This window comes from Ascaphus truei, chromosome 17 (assembly GCF_040206685.1).
Source record: "Ascaphus truei isolate aAscTru1 chromosome 17, aAscTru1.hap1, whole genome shotgun sequence".
NCBI classification, from domain to species: domain Eukaryota; kingdom Metazoa; phylum Chordata; class Amphibia; order Anura; family Ascaphidae; genus Ascaphus; species Ascaphus truei.
The window spans coordinates 40,998,954-41,014,869 of record NC_134499.1 but is presented as its reverse complement, the minus strand read 5'-3'; the positions used below and the strand labels follow the sequence as shown (position 1 = coordinate 41,014,869).

The 15,916-nt window shown below is 44.6% G+C and overlaps 1 protein-coding gene across 4 annotated transcripts in view; it reads right to left on the bottom strand.

The window, feature by feature from the left end:
• The window catches only part of PTPDC1 (protein tyrosine phosphatase domain containing 1), a 73,738-nt gene that overhangs the window by 10,334 nt on the left and 47,488 nt on the right, over positions 1-15,916 (bottom strand). For all 4 annotated transcript variants that reach the window (XR_012788649.1, XM_075574925.1, XM_075574924.1 and 1 more), the window contains 4 exons: positions 12,312-12,449; positions 6,867-8,116; positions 5,013-5,201; positions 1,186-1,296 (listed from right to left, as the gene is read on the bottom strand). Coding sequence is in view for 3 of the 4 variants with exons in the window: in XM_075574925.1 (XP_075431040.1) it covers positions 1,186-1,296; positions 5,013-5,201; positions 6,867-8,116; positions 12,312-12,449 (1,688 nt within the window). In the remaining variant the exon portion in view is untranslated. The remainder of the gene's footprint in view (positions 1-1,185; positions 1,297-5,012; positions 5,202-6,866; positions 8,117-12,311; positions 12,450-15,916) is intronic.

The following is a 15,916-nucleotide window of genomic DNA, read 5'->3' as shown; positions in this document are numbered from 1 at the left end:
AGGGGCTCTGTGCCGTGCAGCGGCTCTGTGCCGTGCAGCGGCTCTGTGCCGTGCAGCGGCTCTGTGCCGTGCAGCGGCTCTGTGCCGTGCAGCGGCTCTGTGCCGTGCAGCGGCTCTGTGCCGTGCAGCGGCTCTGTGCCGTGCACGGCTCTGTGCCGTGCAGCGGCTCTGTGCCGTGCAGCGGCTCTGTGCCGTGCAGCGGCTCTGTGCCATGCAGCGGCTCTGTGTCATGCACGGCTCTGTGCCATGCAGCGGCTCTGTGTCGTGCACGGCTCTGTGTCGTGCAGTGGCTCTGTGTCGTGCAGCGGCTCTGTGTCGTGCAGCGGCTCTGTGTCGTGCAGCGGCTCTGTGCCGTGCAGCGGCTCTGTGCCGTGCAGCGGCTCTGTGCCGTGCAGCGGCTCTGTGCCGTGCAGCGGCTCTGTGCCGTGCAGCGGCTCTGTGCCGTGCAGCGGCTCTGTGCCGTGCAGCGGCTCTGTGCCGTGCAGCGGCTCTGTGCCGTGCAGCGGCTCTGTGCCGTGCAGCGGCTCTGTGCCGTGCAGCGGCTCTGTGCCGTGCAGCGGCTCTGTGCCGTGCACGGCTCTGTGCCGTGCACGGCTCTGTGCCGTGCAGCGGCTCTGTGCAGTGCAGCGGCTCTGTGCCGTGCAGCGGCTCTGTGCCATGCAGCGGCTCTGTGTCATGCACGGCTCTGTGCCATGCAGCGGCTCTGTGTCATGCACGGCTCTGTGTCATGCAGTGGCTCTGTGTCATGCAGAGGCTCTGTGTCATGCAGCGGCTCTGTGTCATGCAGCGGCTCTGTGCCATGCAGCGGCTCTGTGCCATGCAGCGGCTCTGTGCCATGCAGCGGCTCTGTGCCATGCAGCGGCTCTGTGCCATGCAGCGGCTCTGTGCCATGCAGCGGCTCTGTGCCATGCAGCGGCTCTGTGCCATGCAGCGGCTCTGTGCCATGCAGCGGCTCTGTGCCATGCAGCGGCTCTGTGCCATGCAGCGGCTCTGTGCCATGTCAAAGACTGGGCCACTGATTGAGTCCCCTGTGCTGAAGCAGGGATACCCTGAAAAGCTGACAGGTGGTAGTTCTTGAGGACTGGAGTTGACCACTCCTGGTCTGAAGCAGCATGAGAGAGTAAAATGAGGTAATAACAGCGCCGCTCGCGCACACATCCAGCATTATTTAACCTGAGTACTTGCCTTGGTAAAAGCTTTGATGACGCGTGTCAGTAACGCGTCCTCTACATCAGACGGTATTGGCTGCAGATTACTCACGCATTGTAAAACGCACAGGAGAGTTTGTTGCTGTCCCTAGATCATTAAACAAATACATGCGCATTAGCAGAAGAAAATAGCAGTTAATCTGCGAAACCCAGCACCAAAAATGATTTTCTTTTTAAATGTATGTTAAAAGATCCAGGGCTTCCGTGCAACTCAACCGTGATGCCCCCAGCTACCGGAAAACAGTGTGTGTGTGTGTGTGTGTGTGTGTGTGTGTGTGTGTGTGTGTGTGTGTGTGTGTGTGTGTGTGTGTGTGTGTGTGTGTGTGTGTGTGTGTGTGTGTGTGTGTGTGTGTGTATACACACAGTATATATATACACACACACCTATATACATATATATTAATACAATACTGTGTAATTCGGAAATGAAGAGACTGCACACAGCGGAGTCGTATAGAAAAAAGTGTATTAGTGAAAGTTTGATGTACCACTTTCACTAATACACTTCATTCTATACTATTCCACTGTGTGCAGTCTCCTGATTTCCAGATCACTATATTATTCTTATGGGACATGCACCAGCAAATGACTTTTTCATTCATGGAAGTGCCAACTGCCCTATCTGAATACATACATATATATATATATATATATATATATATATATATATATATATATATATATATATATATATATATATATATATATATATATATATATATATATATATATATATATATATAAATGTAAATACAACTGTATGCTCATCTGCATGTCTTAGGCAGGTCTGCAACCCCGCCTTTCCCCATTATCACCCAGCACACAGCACTTCCACTGCAGCAAGGGAGCCTGGGAAAGGACATGCAAATGAGCACGCAGTGCCACTTTTTGCTTCAAAAACCATTTTTAACATGGTTCCCTATAGGCTTAAGCTTGCTGCATGGTCACAGCTTTGACCACAGCCAGGGTTAAGGTGCATACCCAGAAAACCACCCACAGACAGTATATACACATACTCACATATGAACACTATTGCTGCTGGATGTGAGCTGCCGAGTCCCATGCGAGTAGGATTGGATACATTCTATACCGGCTTATAGGAACTTTTGTACTACTTGTATCCGGAGGAACGTTACTGCCGGGCACCCAAGGGAAAAGGTTCCGTTTCCGGTTTTGCAGAGGAGCGACACAGGAGAACGCTGGGACCTCGTGGCGTGCCGAGAGGACTGCGTTGTTTGCAAATGAGAGCCAATCTCATACATGCTTGATTTTACAGTACTTTTGTGAGTGGGCATTTGACTGATTTCATGTTCCTTTAATATATATTTTATAGCTATAAAAACACAGAAAAAACAGGCGCACTCATAGCGTAAAATAGTATAACAATAAAGTTTATGGAATGAAGGATTTAAAAATACACACTCACAAACATAGCTGAATATAAATCATTTTTGAGTAAAACTCAGCCCGTCAGACGCAGGAACGCGGTATGGAGGACTTCGCTGTGATGTCCGTGGTATGTCCTACTGCAGTAGCCCCTCTGTGTCCTTGCAGGGACCGAAATGCACGAGGGACGCCGCCTTCCCCTTGCTCCGGCGTCACACAGTGAGTTCTCTGATCCAAATCTCGCGAGAATTCGGTGACGTCAGTGAGTTTCAACCGGAGAGGATTCACAATGGAAAACAGGCTGGACGGCTGGGATAAATGCTATCAGCACAGCAAAAATATGCTGCAGCACATGAGTGAAAGTAATAAAGATAAAAACTGGACAGTAACCACCACTGCACTCTCTACGCGTTTCGGCTCCTGATGAAGTCTCGCTCGAGACGAAACGCGTAGAGAGTGCAGTGGTGGTTACTGTCCAGTTTTTATCTTTATTACTTTCACTCATGTGCTGCAGCATATTTTTGCTGTGCTGATAGCATTTATCCCAGCCGTCCAGCCTGTTTTCCATTGTGAATCCTCTCCGGTTGAAACTCACTGACGTCACCGAATTCTCGCGAGATTTGGATCAGAGAACTCACTGTGTGACGCCGGAGCAAGGGGAAGGCGGCGTCCCTCGTGCATTTCGGTCCCTGCAAGGACACAGAGGGGCTACTGCAGTAGGACATACCACGGACATCACAGCGAAGTCCTCCATACCGCGTTCCTGCGTCTGACGGGCTGAGTTTTACTCAAAAATGCTTTATATTCAGCTATGTTTGTGAGTGTGTATTTTTAAATCCTTCATTCCATAAACTTTATTGTTATACTATTTTACGCTATGAGTGCGCCTGTTTTTTCTGTGTTTTTATAGATATCTTCAAGGAAGCGGTGTTCCCTTCACTCGGGCTGCAGAGACTCTTTTGGATAGCAATTGGAGTATTTTTTAGGATTTGTATTTTTTATATATTTATTTTTCTGGACATTCGCCTTTTTTTTTTTTTTTGTTTCATTTTGTATGTTTTTTTATTGTTTTATTGTAGTAGCTATATATTTTGTATTTGTTCCACTGTGCATAGTATAGGTTTTACATATATCCTTTAGAGGTTATATATATAGTGGTTCAGGTTGGCGCCAATTTTTTCTTTTGTTGTGTTATATATATTTTATAGCGCCTGTTTGTTTTCTTCTTCATATATATATATATTAGTTTATTTAAAAAGAAAATGACAAATATTGCCCCTGTGCTCACAAATAGTAAGATAGAAAAAGGAGTCGTCTCCTTATAACATTGCCGTTTTCTGTAGGTGACCTCTGGGGGGCGCTATTTGCAGTATTCTTTTTAATAACCCCGACCCCGCGCCCATCTTTCTCTTCACACGTATTTTTTCCTGGGAAATTTCGGGATTCATTTAGAGCAGGGGGAAAGGGCAGTTCTAATCCTCAAGGGCCACCAACAGGTCAGGTTTTCAGGATATCCCCGCTTCCGAACTGGTGGTGCAGTCAAGGACCGAGTCACTGATTGAGCCACCTGTGCTGAAGCAGGGTTATCCTGAAAACCTGACCTGGGTGGCCCTTGAGGACTGGATTAAGAGGCCAGTGGGGAACCCCTGGAAATGGCAGCAGTGTGGTGCAATCCGCAGGACCCCCCGGGGCCACGAAATTAAGCAGAATTACCCGAGCGGCACCGATTGCTGCTTGAGAAATGAGGGCTGCAAACGGCACATACTAAATTAGTTCAACAGGAGATTAGCCGGGGGATACGGTAATATTACTCACGGTGGGGTGGGGATTTCAGGGTGTTAATATCCCTTGGACCCCTGCCATTCAGACCACGGACTTTGAATAATTAAAGGGTCGGTTATAATTATGGGGGTGATTTTATTTGTTACAAAGTTACAGTTACAAGTAAATTAAATGAAGAAAAGTAGATTGATTGTTGGCTGAGATACCCTATAGAGGACCGACATTAGGGTTCTTCATATAAAAAAGAAATTATAGTGTACAGAACTCTTGGACCCCAACGTGGGCGGGTACCCCAAAATCTACCGCAACCTGCAACTAGTCTACTTTCAAAGAATCAGGGATTCTCTTCTTCTAGCATAATTATTGCTCGAACCTTTCTAAAATACAGGTCCCGTTAGCTTGGATCCCGGGTTTAATAAATGAAGGCCATGGTTTCTCTTTAATACAGGCATAGTTCCACAACTTTCTGTTAACTCGCTTCCACTACTAAGGGATGTAACAATTGTGTAATAACTCGTTTTACTGTGACAAAGCGTCCAAATCGGGTCTGTGAGGACACATTTTTAAAGTGGGGATAGTTTGCAGATTGCAAGAGAATAAAATCACATTTACGGCTAAGAATAAAACCTGACTTACCTTCTCCAGCACGTAAAGGGCGCTCCCCAGCGCAGCACTGTCATATGGAGCCAACATTTCAATATCCTCTTTAGCAATAACGGGCTCTTTTAGCTGCTCTATCCAGGACCACATTAAGCTGCAAAGCACAAAGGGGTCTTTCTCTGCACAGATTTTATCCCACGCTGCTTCTCGAGAATTCAGTTCTTTCTAATAAAAAGGAAATACACACAAATAAGCCCATACATTGTAGCACATGGAAATGTGATTATATATATATATATATATATATATATGTGTGTGTGTGTGTGTGTTTGACAATTGATACATCACAAGATGAAGTGATACATTATGCTTCTCACGTCATGTTCAGTTATTACTGTATGAATCTGCAGAATGCTCCAGGAAATGTTTCTTTTATAAGCCAAACCCCGGTTAAAGCAGCAATGCATGTGAAATCTTCTTCTTGTTATTTTTTTTTCATTCAACTCTTAATGCCATTTTTAATTAGCTTTAAAAAAAATCCTTTCATTTCTATAGCAGGCTTTAGCTCACCTCCCCAGCAGTGGAAGATATTTACAACACTTTCCTGTTTGGGATAATTTGTTGCAAATGTTCCCAGCAGTTTGAGCTGTGAAATGTAACAATACATAATGTTACCTTATTAAAATAAGGATAGATTGTAGCTGCTGAGTTACACTGACGGAAGCCGCTATTATATTAGGCACACTATCAGTATTTTGATAGATTTCTAACAGGAGCACCACATGATTGCCAGCTTAGGTATAAATGTATAATTATACATTGTCACATGCGTTACATATCAAAATATGGGGTGGAAACGAAAAAAAAAAGTTGGAAAGTATTATTGCTGCTTTAAATGGGGTATGAATAAAAAAAGAAATGTGTGATCAGGTGGTCTACATCAGGGGTGCGCAAAGTGGGGGGCGCTGCATTTTTTTGGGGGGCGCGGGCGCTTGCAGAGGTCCCGCGCTCTTCCCCGAGGCATTTAAATTAAATACCGGGGGATCGCGTGTGACCTCTGCAACTCACTTACCGGGGTTCTGCTGAGCTGCAAAGACGCGTTGCCATCAAATGATGCCACGGTGTCATGCAGAGTGACTTCACGCATCTGTCTCCATGGCAACGGGGTCACGTGACCCCTCAGTGTCATTTGACGCCGCCATACAAGGTGAGGGGGGCGCGAATGTGAGGGGGAGCACAAAAGTTTGCGCTCCCCTGGTCTACATGTTTCCGTTCAATCACAAAGTCATTTGACATAATAGAAAATAAGGAAACACATAAGTATTTGAAAATAATTTAGTACAAAAGCCCATTAAAATGGTGCCATTGTTAATCTGGGACTACTCATTTGAGCTGTATTGCCATTTCTCTTGGTGAATACTACCAGCGCTAGATAGGAGTGTACAGACAATATAACAAGGATGAAATCAAACGGAGACTAAAAATATGGATCCATGGCCATAATCGATCGGTTATACATCGTGTTAATGATTGTGTGGATACGCTATTAGTTTTGATATATTGGACACAGGAAATGTACAGAGCATCTATACATACATTTAACTGTCTATAATACAGTAGTCTATAGAGATAAATGAAATACTGTATTTTGAAAGTTATTTTAAAATACTTATATTTGATTTTCTTTTGTTTTCATCAATCGACCGCATCTAACCCTTTAAAAAACATGGTATTTTATTTTGGACTTTAGTAGTACTGCCGTTTTATAACTATATGTAGATGGATAACAACCTACATCAGACTGAGCTTATATTGTAGATTGATATATGAAGTATTGCAGGAAGACCCATCTCCATATACAGTAATAACTAGGAAGATATGCATATTTACCTGCCATACTTGTACTTTTTCCCCTACTTTTTCCACTCCATCAGTATTTAGATCAGCGAGGGCTTTTGCTGCCAACAATCTTCTGGCTTCAAAATTTAATTCAGAGTACAAAATAATATGTGGAATAGTCTCACTAGTATCTTGTCTTTCACTTCCAAGATAGAAAGTAGGTTTTGGTGAAGTGCAGTGGATGTCTTGAAAAGCACAAGAGCTTCCATCATGAACGGTGAGTTCTTGCTCTTTGCGGTCCCCGATGGCACACATGCAGTGTTCAATGTTTTGTGTCATTGGGTTTGGCTTTGGCTTTACAGCTGGTAACTCTGTTTGGCCACTGTTTAGTGCGGATGGACTGCCTAGGGAAAAAGTGCGACTTCTCTGTATTTCCCTGGGGATTTTTCTCCTGTGGAAAAGCGGAGACCCGTCTCGTTGGCCTTCAATGCTACCGAGCTTTGTTTGGGTCCAAAAAGAAAATGCGTTTTGCACAAAAGGCTGTTTCCTATGACATGGCTGAGGAGATTGCTGAGCTTGTTCAGTATTGACAGAGACAAAACAATGTTTCATCGGTTGATTTAGTCTGTTTAAGAAAGACATTTGTGATGGTTCTGTCCACGGAGTCTCCCCTTGCGCTAGGAGAAATTCTGCCTTTTTTAAATCTGAGTCACTATAGCTCAGACGCTTTTTCAGATGAGATAGAGGTTGGAGGCATTCCACGTTCCTCCTCTTCCACAGCGGATCAAATTCCTGCTCGCTTGATAACACTGAATCCCGAGTAAGAAAGCACGCGGCAGTGGTAACGGAATTGGGTAACAGGTTGGTGGTGGCGATGTCATTGGCCAACACTTTATCAAGCTGCATGGCGGGCAACTGAGACACGGTCTTCTCTATTTCAGCAGATAGATCCAGCACATCCAACACGTCCTCCTCAGCCACCGGCCTGTTTTCAACCAAATCCAACAGTACCTTACAAACTAAATGAACAATTTTTGGCACGTATTTGAGATAGCGAGCTTCATAACCATGAAGCAAATGCTGCTGTCGGATCAAGTACTGAGAAAAAGTAACGGCGTGAGCTTTGGGATCGCAGCAAGCGAACACGTTATGCAGCGGAATTAAGAACTGAGTGAACTCTCTGATGCACAGTAACTGGACTCGGGTTTGAATAGCATTGTGCCGCTTTGCTCGGACAAAAAGAATTGCTTGATCACCCGTCATTCGTGTGGCAAATACTAGATAACATGCAATTAAAACACCTAGAAGATAAAATACACACTTGGTAATATGTTATGTGCGTACTTATTTCATGCCAGCTACATTTTACAAGGAATGCTATTAAAGCTGCAGTTAAGCGATATCCTACATTACATTTGTTTTTTTTGTTTTTTTAAATAATAAATAAGTTCTGCACTATGAGAAAATACTTGTAAAATGTAAAAATATTTATTTTTACATTTTACAAGTATTTTCTCATAGTGCAGAACTGATGTATTATTAAAAAACAATAAACAATTTTAAAGACATTTTTAATGTATTATAATGTAAGAAGCATTTCTGTTCCTATAGCAACCATATACAGTACAATGTCACATCCCCTTCCCCTTCTGAAACCGCATCACCTTTTTGAGCCCTGCCCTCTCTCTAGCAGTGAACCAATTGAATCTAGTGCCTGCCTGGTCACATGATCTTCCTCACAGAACTTTAGCTGTCAGCGCAGCAGAAGATTACCCAAGACGCATTTAGTGAACCCCAGCCAAATTTCAGCGATCGATTACAGGAGAACGGATCGATCAGCAACTTAGCAAATCACTTGTCAGTGTGCAGATTGTATTGATGGAATGGATTTTTTTATTTAAACGGCAGCTTTAAGCATTTGTACGCCAAGAAGAAAGATGAAAAGAGACTATTTTCAATGTACAGTATTAGTTCCCATGGTTTCCAAACTGGCCAAGTTATCCAATCAACAATGCTAAATGAATGATTATGTTCTTCCTGCAGAACCAAAGATTATATTGCCAGTTCATACGCAAAAGAATAAAAGCTTGTGGGGAAGGGGGAGTTCCAATTTAGTAGGGTCTCCAGTTGTATGTATGTCCCCCTCAAACCTCCCTCCAAATAAGTTAGGGAGAGATGCCTGTGCTGAAAAAGGAGCACGCCTGGAAGATGTGTTAATGGCTATGCAAAGTATATATAAATGAGTCGTATCCCACACCTCCTAAAGTATTTCCATAAAACCAATACTGACAAGTCTAAGGACCCGGGTGATTCAGGACAGCAGCTCTATCATTGAACTAAGCCACTTGCTAGGATATGCTACTGACACAGCATACTTTGGCGCTCTCCTGCTCACACCTGTAGCCCCTCCCACTGACTTCCTGTAACAGCAGACCACTTCCTGGCTGCTCACACCTGTAGCCCCTCCCACTGGCTTCCTGTAAAAGCAGACCACTTCCTGGCTGCTCACACCTGTAGCCCCTCCCACTGGCTTCCTGTAAAAGCAGACCACTTCCTGGCTGCTCACACCTGTAGCCCCTCCCACTGACTTCCTGTAAAAGCAGACCACTTCCTGGCTGCTCACACCTGTAGCCCCTCCCACTGACTTCCTGTAAAAGCAGACCACTTCCTGGCTGCTCACACCTGTAGCCCCTCCCACTGACTTCCTGTAAAAGCAGACCACTTCCTGGCTGCTCACACCTGTAGCCCCTCCCACTGGCTTCCTGTAAAAGCAGACCACTTCCTGGCTGCTCACACCTGTAGCCCCTCCCACTGGCTTCCTGTAACAGCAGACCACTTCCTGGCTGGCAGTTCCATGTTCCTTGAACACAAAAAGGAGCACACCTGAGATACCTGAAAGATGTGCGACAACGGAGTTTCCCAGCATCTGGTTTAGTTCAATGCTAGAGATGCTGCCCTGAATGGCAGAGGTTGTGGGTTCTGATCCTGTTGGGCCTGACACTGGTACCCCATTCACAACAAGGGTCTTTAGACTGGTCAGTATAGGTCTTACAGAAATATTTTAGGAGGTGTAGGATGGGACTCATTTAAATATACTTTGCATAGCTATTAGCATATCTCCCAGAGTATCTCAGGTGTAATCCTTTTTCAGCACAGGCATCGCTCCCTAATTTGTTTGGTGAGGGGTTATATAGAAAACTGCAGACACTATTAAAATGGAAGTCGTCGTCCTCATCCTCCTTCCCCACCCCCAAAAGCCCTATTTCAGACTCTGGTGGGATTTCACAATCCCTATCTCGCCTCCTTATGGTGGCAAGAAAAAAAAATGAGGTTTGTTTGAAGCAGTTCAGCCTTTTGCACTTTTCAGAGCTACTAGAATTCAGCTAGTTTGCAAAAAATGTGAGTTTGGTCATTTCGGCCACATCTGCACATTTGTGCCGCCGGAATGGATTTGCGCAGTCAGAATGAAGCCGCTTCTAAAAAAGCCTTTTCTGCACGGATTGGACCTGTGAGAAGGGTTTACAGAATAACAAAGCGTGCCAATCCCATCTGAAAGGTCTCTTTAGACACGGATTGATACAAATCGGAGCTACAAGAATATCCCCCAAAGTGTGTTAACATTTTTACACATGCAGTTTCAAGTTATCCCAATTTCTATAGGAGACTGAGGCATGTGAGCAGTGGCTAGGTTGGCCGAGCACAAAGCGATAATTCATGAGCTGTTATAGTGTGAAATCAGTTTAATGTCTGACTGAGACCAGGTACATATATTTTTGAAAGCTGGAAGTAGAGGAATTAGGAAGCAAGACTATAGAATACTGTATTTGAAATCTATATCGCTATCAGCACTAGAATTACAAAATCCTTGAATTGTGCCACTATTTTGGGAAGGCATCTAGCACTGACCGTCTGAGACTAAGAACCTGTGATGAGATTGTTAGTCACCTGATGGGAGCCAGGGAACTCAGGGGGGCCACTTCTGGGTGTCTGCAAACATAGGATGTAATAAGCATTTGATAACTAAAGATTTTTATCATTTAATATACTGTAAAATGCCTAATCCACAACAATTTTCTAGACAGGACATTGTTTTGCTGTACACACATTAAACAAATGTAAATCCAACTTTAACAAGCAAATAGACTAAGCTACTGACCCAAGTAAGTACATATATAACAAAGATAAATGCTGCACGCCGATAAAAAATAACAACTGATACTTATAGCGGGACGCTCATCCCAAAGGGGAGGACCCGCTGCGTTTCAAACCAGAAGAGGAGTAACGCTCCACGGAGTTTGCACAATCTAAATGTCTTTAGCCAGAGTTATCCAACGTTTCGGCCGTCAGCGCATCCCATTCCTTAACAAAGGAAACGTTGAATAACACTCGCTACGTAAATTCGTATTTGGGAGAATTCGTGGAGCCGCTTCTCTTCTTCGGTTCGGAGTAACCCGAGTGCGGCAGAATATGGTAAGTTTGACCCTTAACTTTTCCAGCAAAGCCCCTAAATAATCTAAGAAACAACGCAATCTGAGCTTGGGTTCCACTATTCCCCAACTACTGGATCACTTCCCCATGCTTTCATTTGGACTTGGTCTTCTCACACTGAAGTATGAATTAGTATGTGCCCAAGGTAACGTTAGCCCAACTAAAGGGACTTTTCTAATGACAATGTTTTTTCCATATTTAAAATGGATTTACTCAGTCTATACTGCAGGGCCACCGCGGGACTCAGATCGCCAGAGAGAATAGAGGTCGCTGTTGCTTATTAGTAGTAAAATCTTTACGTGTGAGTCTGTGCTACTTCTCCACTACCATCGGAAACCAAGAGAACGTATCAAGCGGTAAGTGTGCGCCGACGTACATTTATTTGTCTGAAAACATATTTATGAAGTGTATTTCTATGGTTTTAGAGCGTGGCACATGCTGCGCTCGTATTGTGTGCTAAAAAAACACTTCAGCCACCTTTAAAGTGACGAAGTAAACCAACACAGCCGCACGTTTTTTAATACGTAGACCGGCGCTAATATACAAATGTAACTTCGTCCTGACTCCTCTCACCCTCCTCTTGTCGCAGATATATCCCAAAATGGCGCAACTAAGATGAACACATAGACGCTGCCCGGTACAGGTATATTTCAGCACGTTGTGACAAAATAACAACTTTATGCTGGAATTTGCCCTTTGGTAAACAGAGCCCTAAGATATTATTAATATGCAACAGTGACGTCTCTCCTCTGTTTGCTTCTCTGAATGACAGGATTTATTTGCTGTTGTTTTGCACAGTGTTTTTCTCACCTAGACATCGGACATGATAATTATTCTGAATGAAGATGCACCACCTTTTCTATATTGTTAGGCTGCCTAGTTCTTTTCTGACGGGAAGGAATGCTTATTCAACCAATATCCACAGGCAACTCTGAGCAGGCAATTCAGTTCAATGGTTATTATTACACAGAGACATATGCAAGAAGAAATACAGAATGGAGCATGTACCTGTTCGGCCGAGTCCTGCATGGCAATGGATAGCTACTTTGCCTTCTTGTAAGGCAAACGTCATAACCTTAACCATGTCAAGTATCGTTGTGAGAGACGCAACGCCGTAATCTTTCCATCCAAAATTATAGAAGTAAACTAAAAACATAAAGATAGCATTTTTACATTAAGTACGTGATCACTTAACTAGAACAACTATCAACTGTTGAAGCATAAGTGTTTCGTGTTCTATTAGAGTTTACATGCAGCACGCTGAATCTCTGCTGGAATAAACCAACAGGACGCCATCAAGTAACAAGTTACCCATCAGCATGATTTGTACTGAAATAATAAGAGATATAAGTGATGCTGCAGACCAGTTCTCCACCTGCACTGTTACATCTTCCATGGAAGCTGTTCCATGTTAATAAGTAGTAAAGGAAAGGAGGGAGTCCCAGAGAGTGGAGCTATACAGTAGAGGTTTTTTTTACAAACGTAGTGCTGCGTCAGGATAAAGAATGGGCAGAGGCTCCCAGCATGGGGCTGTCACCCGCATATGGGCTGGGGGCCGGGGAAGCCTGGCACCAGGTCAGACAGAGTCTTGGTCGGGCTTCAAAGGAGGGCTGCACACCGGGGGTCCGTCTGGCGTACCCAAAGCAGAAAACAGATGGTCCCACAAGACCCTCATTCCTGAGTAAAGAGGTCGATGCGGTGGGGTGTAGACTTATCAACCTAAACATTCTGTTAAAATAGAATAGGAGGTCAGAGCATAGGCTGGGGTTCGGTACCATTTAAGTATTAAAGGTACCTGTGGGTGCTGAATGGTGAATTCCATTCAGAAGCATGGACCCCCCCCCAGCTCAATCATGGCAGACACTGTCCCGGGCGCCGGGGACTTTTGATTGTTTGTTCGTGACGCCGAGGACAGTAAATCTTCCCAGATCTGTACACAGGATATCATATAAAATACTTGTAACCACAAGGGTTGCTACTTGTATGTTTGAAGCTCCCCATTTTGGGGTCTAATTGATGCTGAAAACATCATGCTTCATATTTCTCCATGCATTAAAGTCTTGTGATATGTGATTGTTCTATGGAGCAATAAGAGAAGGCTAGACATCATTTGACACACACAGTCTGTATGGCCTGGATTCACTAAGCTCCGATAGGGGTATTGGAGTTCGATCCCGTGTTATCTGCCATTGACTTGAGTTGTAATTAACATGGGATCATGATCCAATATGACTTATCGGAGCGCAGTGAATCTCCCCCTATGTGGTTTAGCATCACTTTTAAAGCGTCAGCTGAACTCTCACTCTTGAACGGGTATAAAACCTGTTCTTCCAAACAACATTGCTTCAGATGTATCTAACGTGGGGAAAAGGGCTGTTACATTTTACGCAGAAGTCCAAGGACACAAGAATTGATTACTGGCATAATTGATGGTGATAATATGGCCTTAAAGGGGAATTCATTGATTAGGACTAAACGGATGTCTTGCATTAAGAGGAAAAAAATAACTGGAGGCGATGGTGGAAACATTAGTGATTAAAGGAAAGAGCAAGTCTGTCACACAGGGGGGAATTTGTGACAATTTGTCTTTAAAATAACAGAAAATCTAGACCCATCTATACTAACCTGTGCTATGTATTAAGACACCGTCCACCCCCGGAAGACAACCTCTGGGCCATTAACTTGAAAGGGGCAGCAATGTGTCCTTTTACCATAAATCATCATGGACAAAGCCCTGTTCAATATGAATCCTCTTCTATGCGCTGCAGAAGAGCTCAGATCCATTCATATGCATGTAAATGGGACTAACATCTTCCCCAGCACGGGGAAGACATTCACAGCATATTCAATAGGAGCTGTGGAGGACATGCATCATTTGCATCACTTTAAACTTGTTGTTTCCTACATTTGACGCTGACCCCCTAGGAGAAGACTATGCCAAATAAACTGGCTGCCATCAGTGATGCAAAGAGAAGGGAGAACTGCTCCGGACACAAACATACATTGTAATCGTTCTCTCTCTCTCCGGTCCTAGCTCTCCCTATAACACCAGCACCTGGATACATTGTAACCGTTCTCTCTCCTGTCCTAGCTCTCCCCTTAACACCAGCACCTGGATACATTGTAACCGTTCTCTCTCTCCTGTCCTAGCTCTCCCTATAAAACCAGCACCTGGATACATTGTAATCGTTCTCTCTCCTGTCCTAGCTCTCCCTATAACACCAGCACCTGGATACATTGTAATCGTTATCTCTCTCTCCTGTCCTAGCTCTCCCTATAACACCAGCACCTGGATACATTGTAACCGCTCTCTCTCCTGTCCTAGCTCTCCCTATAACACCAGCACCTGGATACAATGTAACCGTTCTCTCTCTCCTGTCCTAGCTCTCCCTATAACACCAGCACCTGGATACATTGTAACCGTTCTCTCTCTCCTGTCCTAGCTCTCCCTTTAACACCAGCACCTGGATACATTGTAACCGTTCTCTCTCTCCTGTCCTAGCTCTCCCTTTAATACCAGCACCTGGATACATTGTAACCGTTATCTCTCTCCTGTCCTAGCTCTCGCTATAACACCAGCACCTGGATACATTGTAACCGTTCTCTCTCTCTCCTGTCCTAGCTCTCCCTATAACACCAGCACCTGGATACATTGTAACCGTTCTCTCTCTCTCCGGTCCTAGCTCTCCCTATAACACCAGCACCTGGATACATTGTAACCGTTCTCTCTCCTGTCCTAGCTCTCCCTTTAACACCAGCACCTGGATACAATGTAACCGTTCTCTCTCTCTCCTGTCCTAGCTCTCCCTATAACCCCAGCACCTGGATACATTGTAACCGTTCTCTCTCTCCTGTCCTAGCTCTCCCTATAACACCAGCACCTGGATACATTGTAACCATTCTCTCTCTCCTGTCCTAGCTCTCCCTTTAGCACCAGCACCTGGATACATTGTACCCGTTCTCTCTCTCCTGTCCTAGCTCTCCCTTTAACACCAGCACCTGGATACATTGTAACCGTTCTCTCTCTCCTGTCCTAGCTCTCCCTATAACACCAGCACCTGGATACATTGTAACCGTTCTCTCTCCTGCCTTAGCTCTCCCTTTAACACCAGCACCTGGTTACATTGTAACCGTTCTCTCTCTCCTGTCCTAGCTCTCCCTATAACACCAGCACCTGGATACATTGTAATCGTTATCTCTCTCTCCTGTCCTAGCTCTCCCTATAACACCAGCACCTGGATACATTGTAATCGTTCTCTCTCTCCTGTCCTAGCTCTCCCTTTAACACCAGCACCTGGATACATTGTAACCGTTCTCTCTCTCCTGTCCTCTCCTGTCCTAGCTCCCCCTATAACACCAGCACCTGGATACATTGTAACCGTTCTCTCTCTCCTGTCCTAGCTCCCCCTATAACACCAGCACCTGGATACATTGTAACACAGTGACGCACAGATAGACCAAACGTCGGCTCTTTGGATCTATGCTACTCCTCACAACACTTTATTCATATGGCCACAAACTGTATTATTTCTACATGGGACCTCCTTTCTATATCCCATTCATGCAGCGTAATGGGACATTTGGTTGCGATCGTTTCGCCGCGACCAAAATGA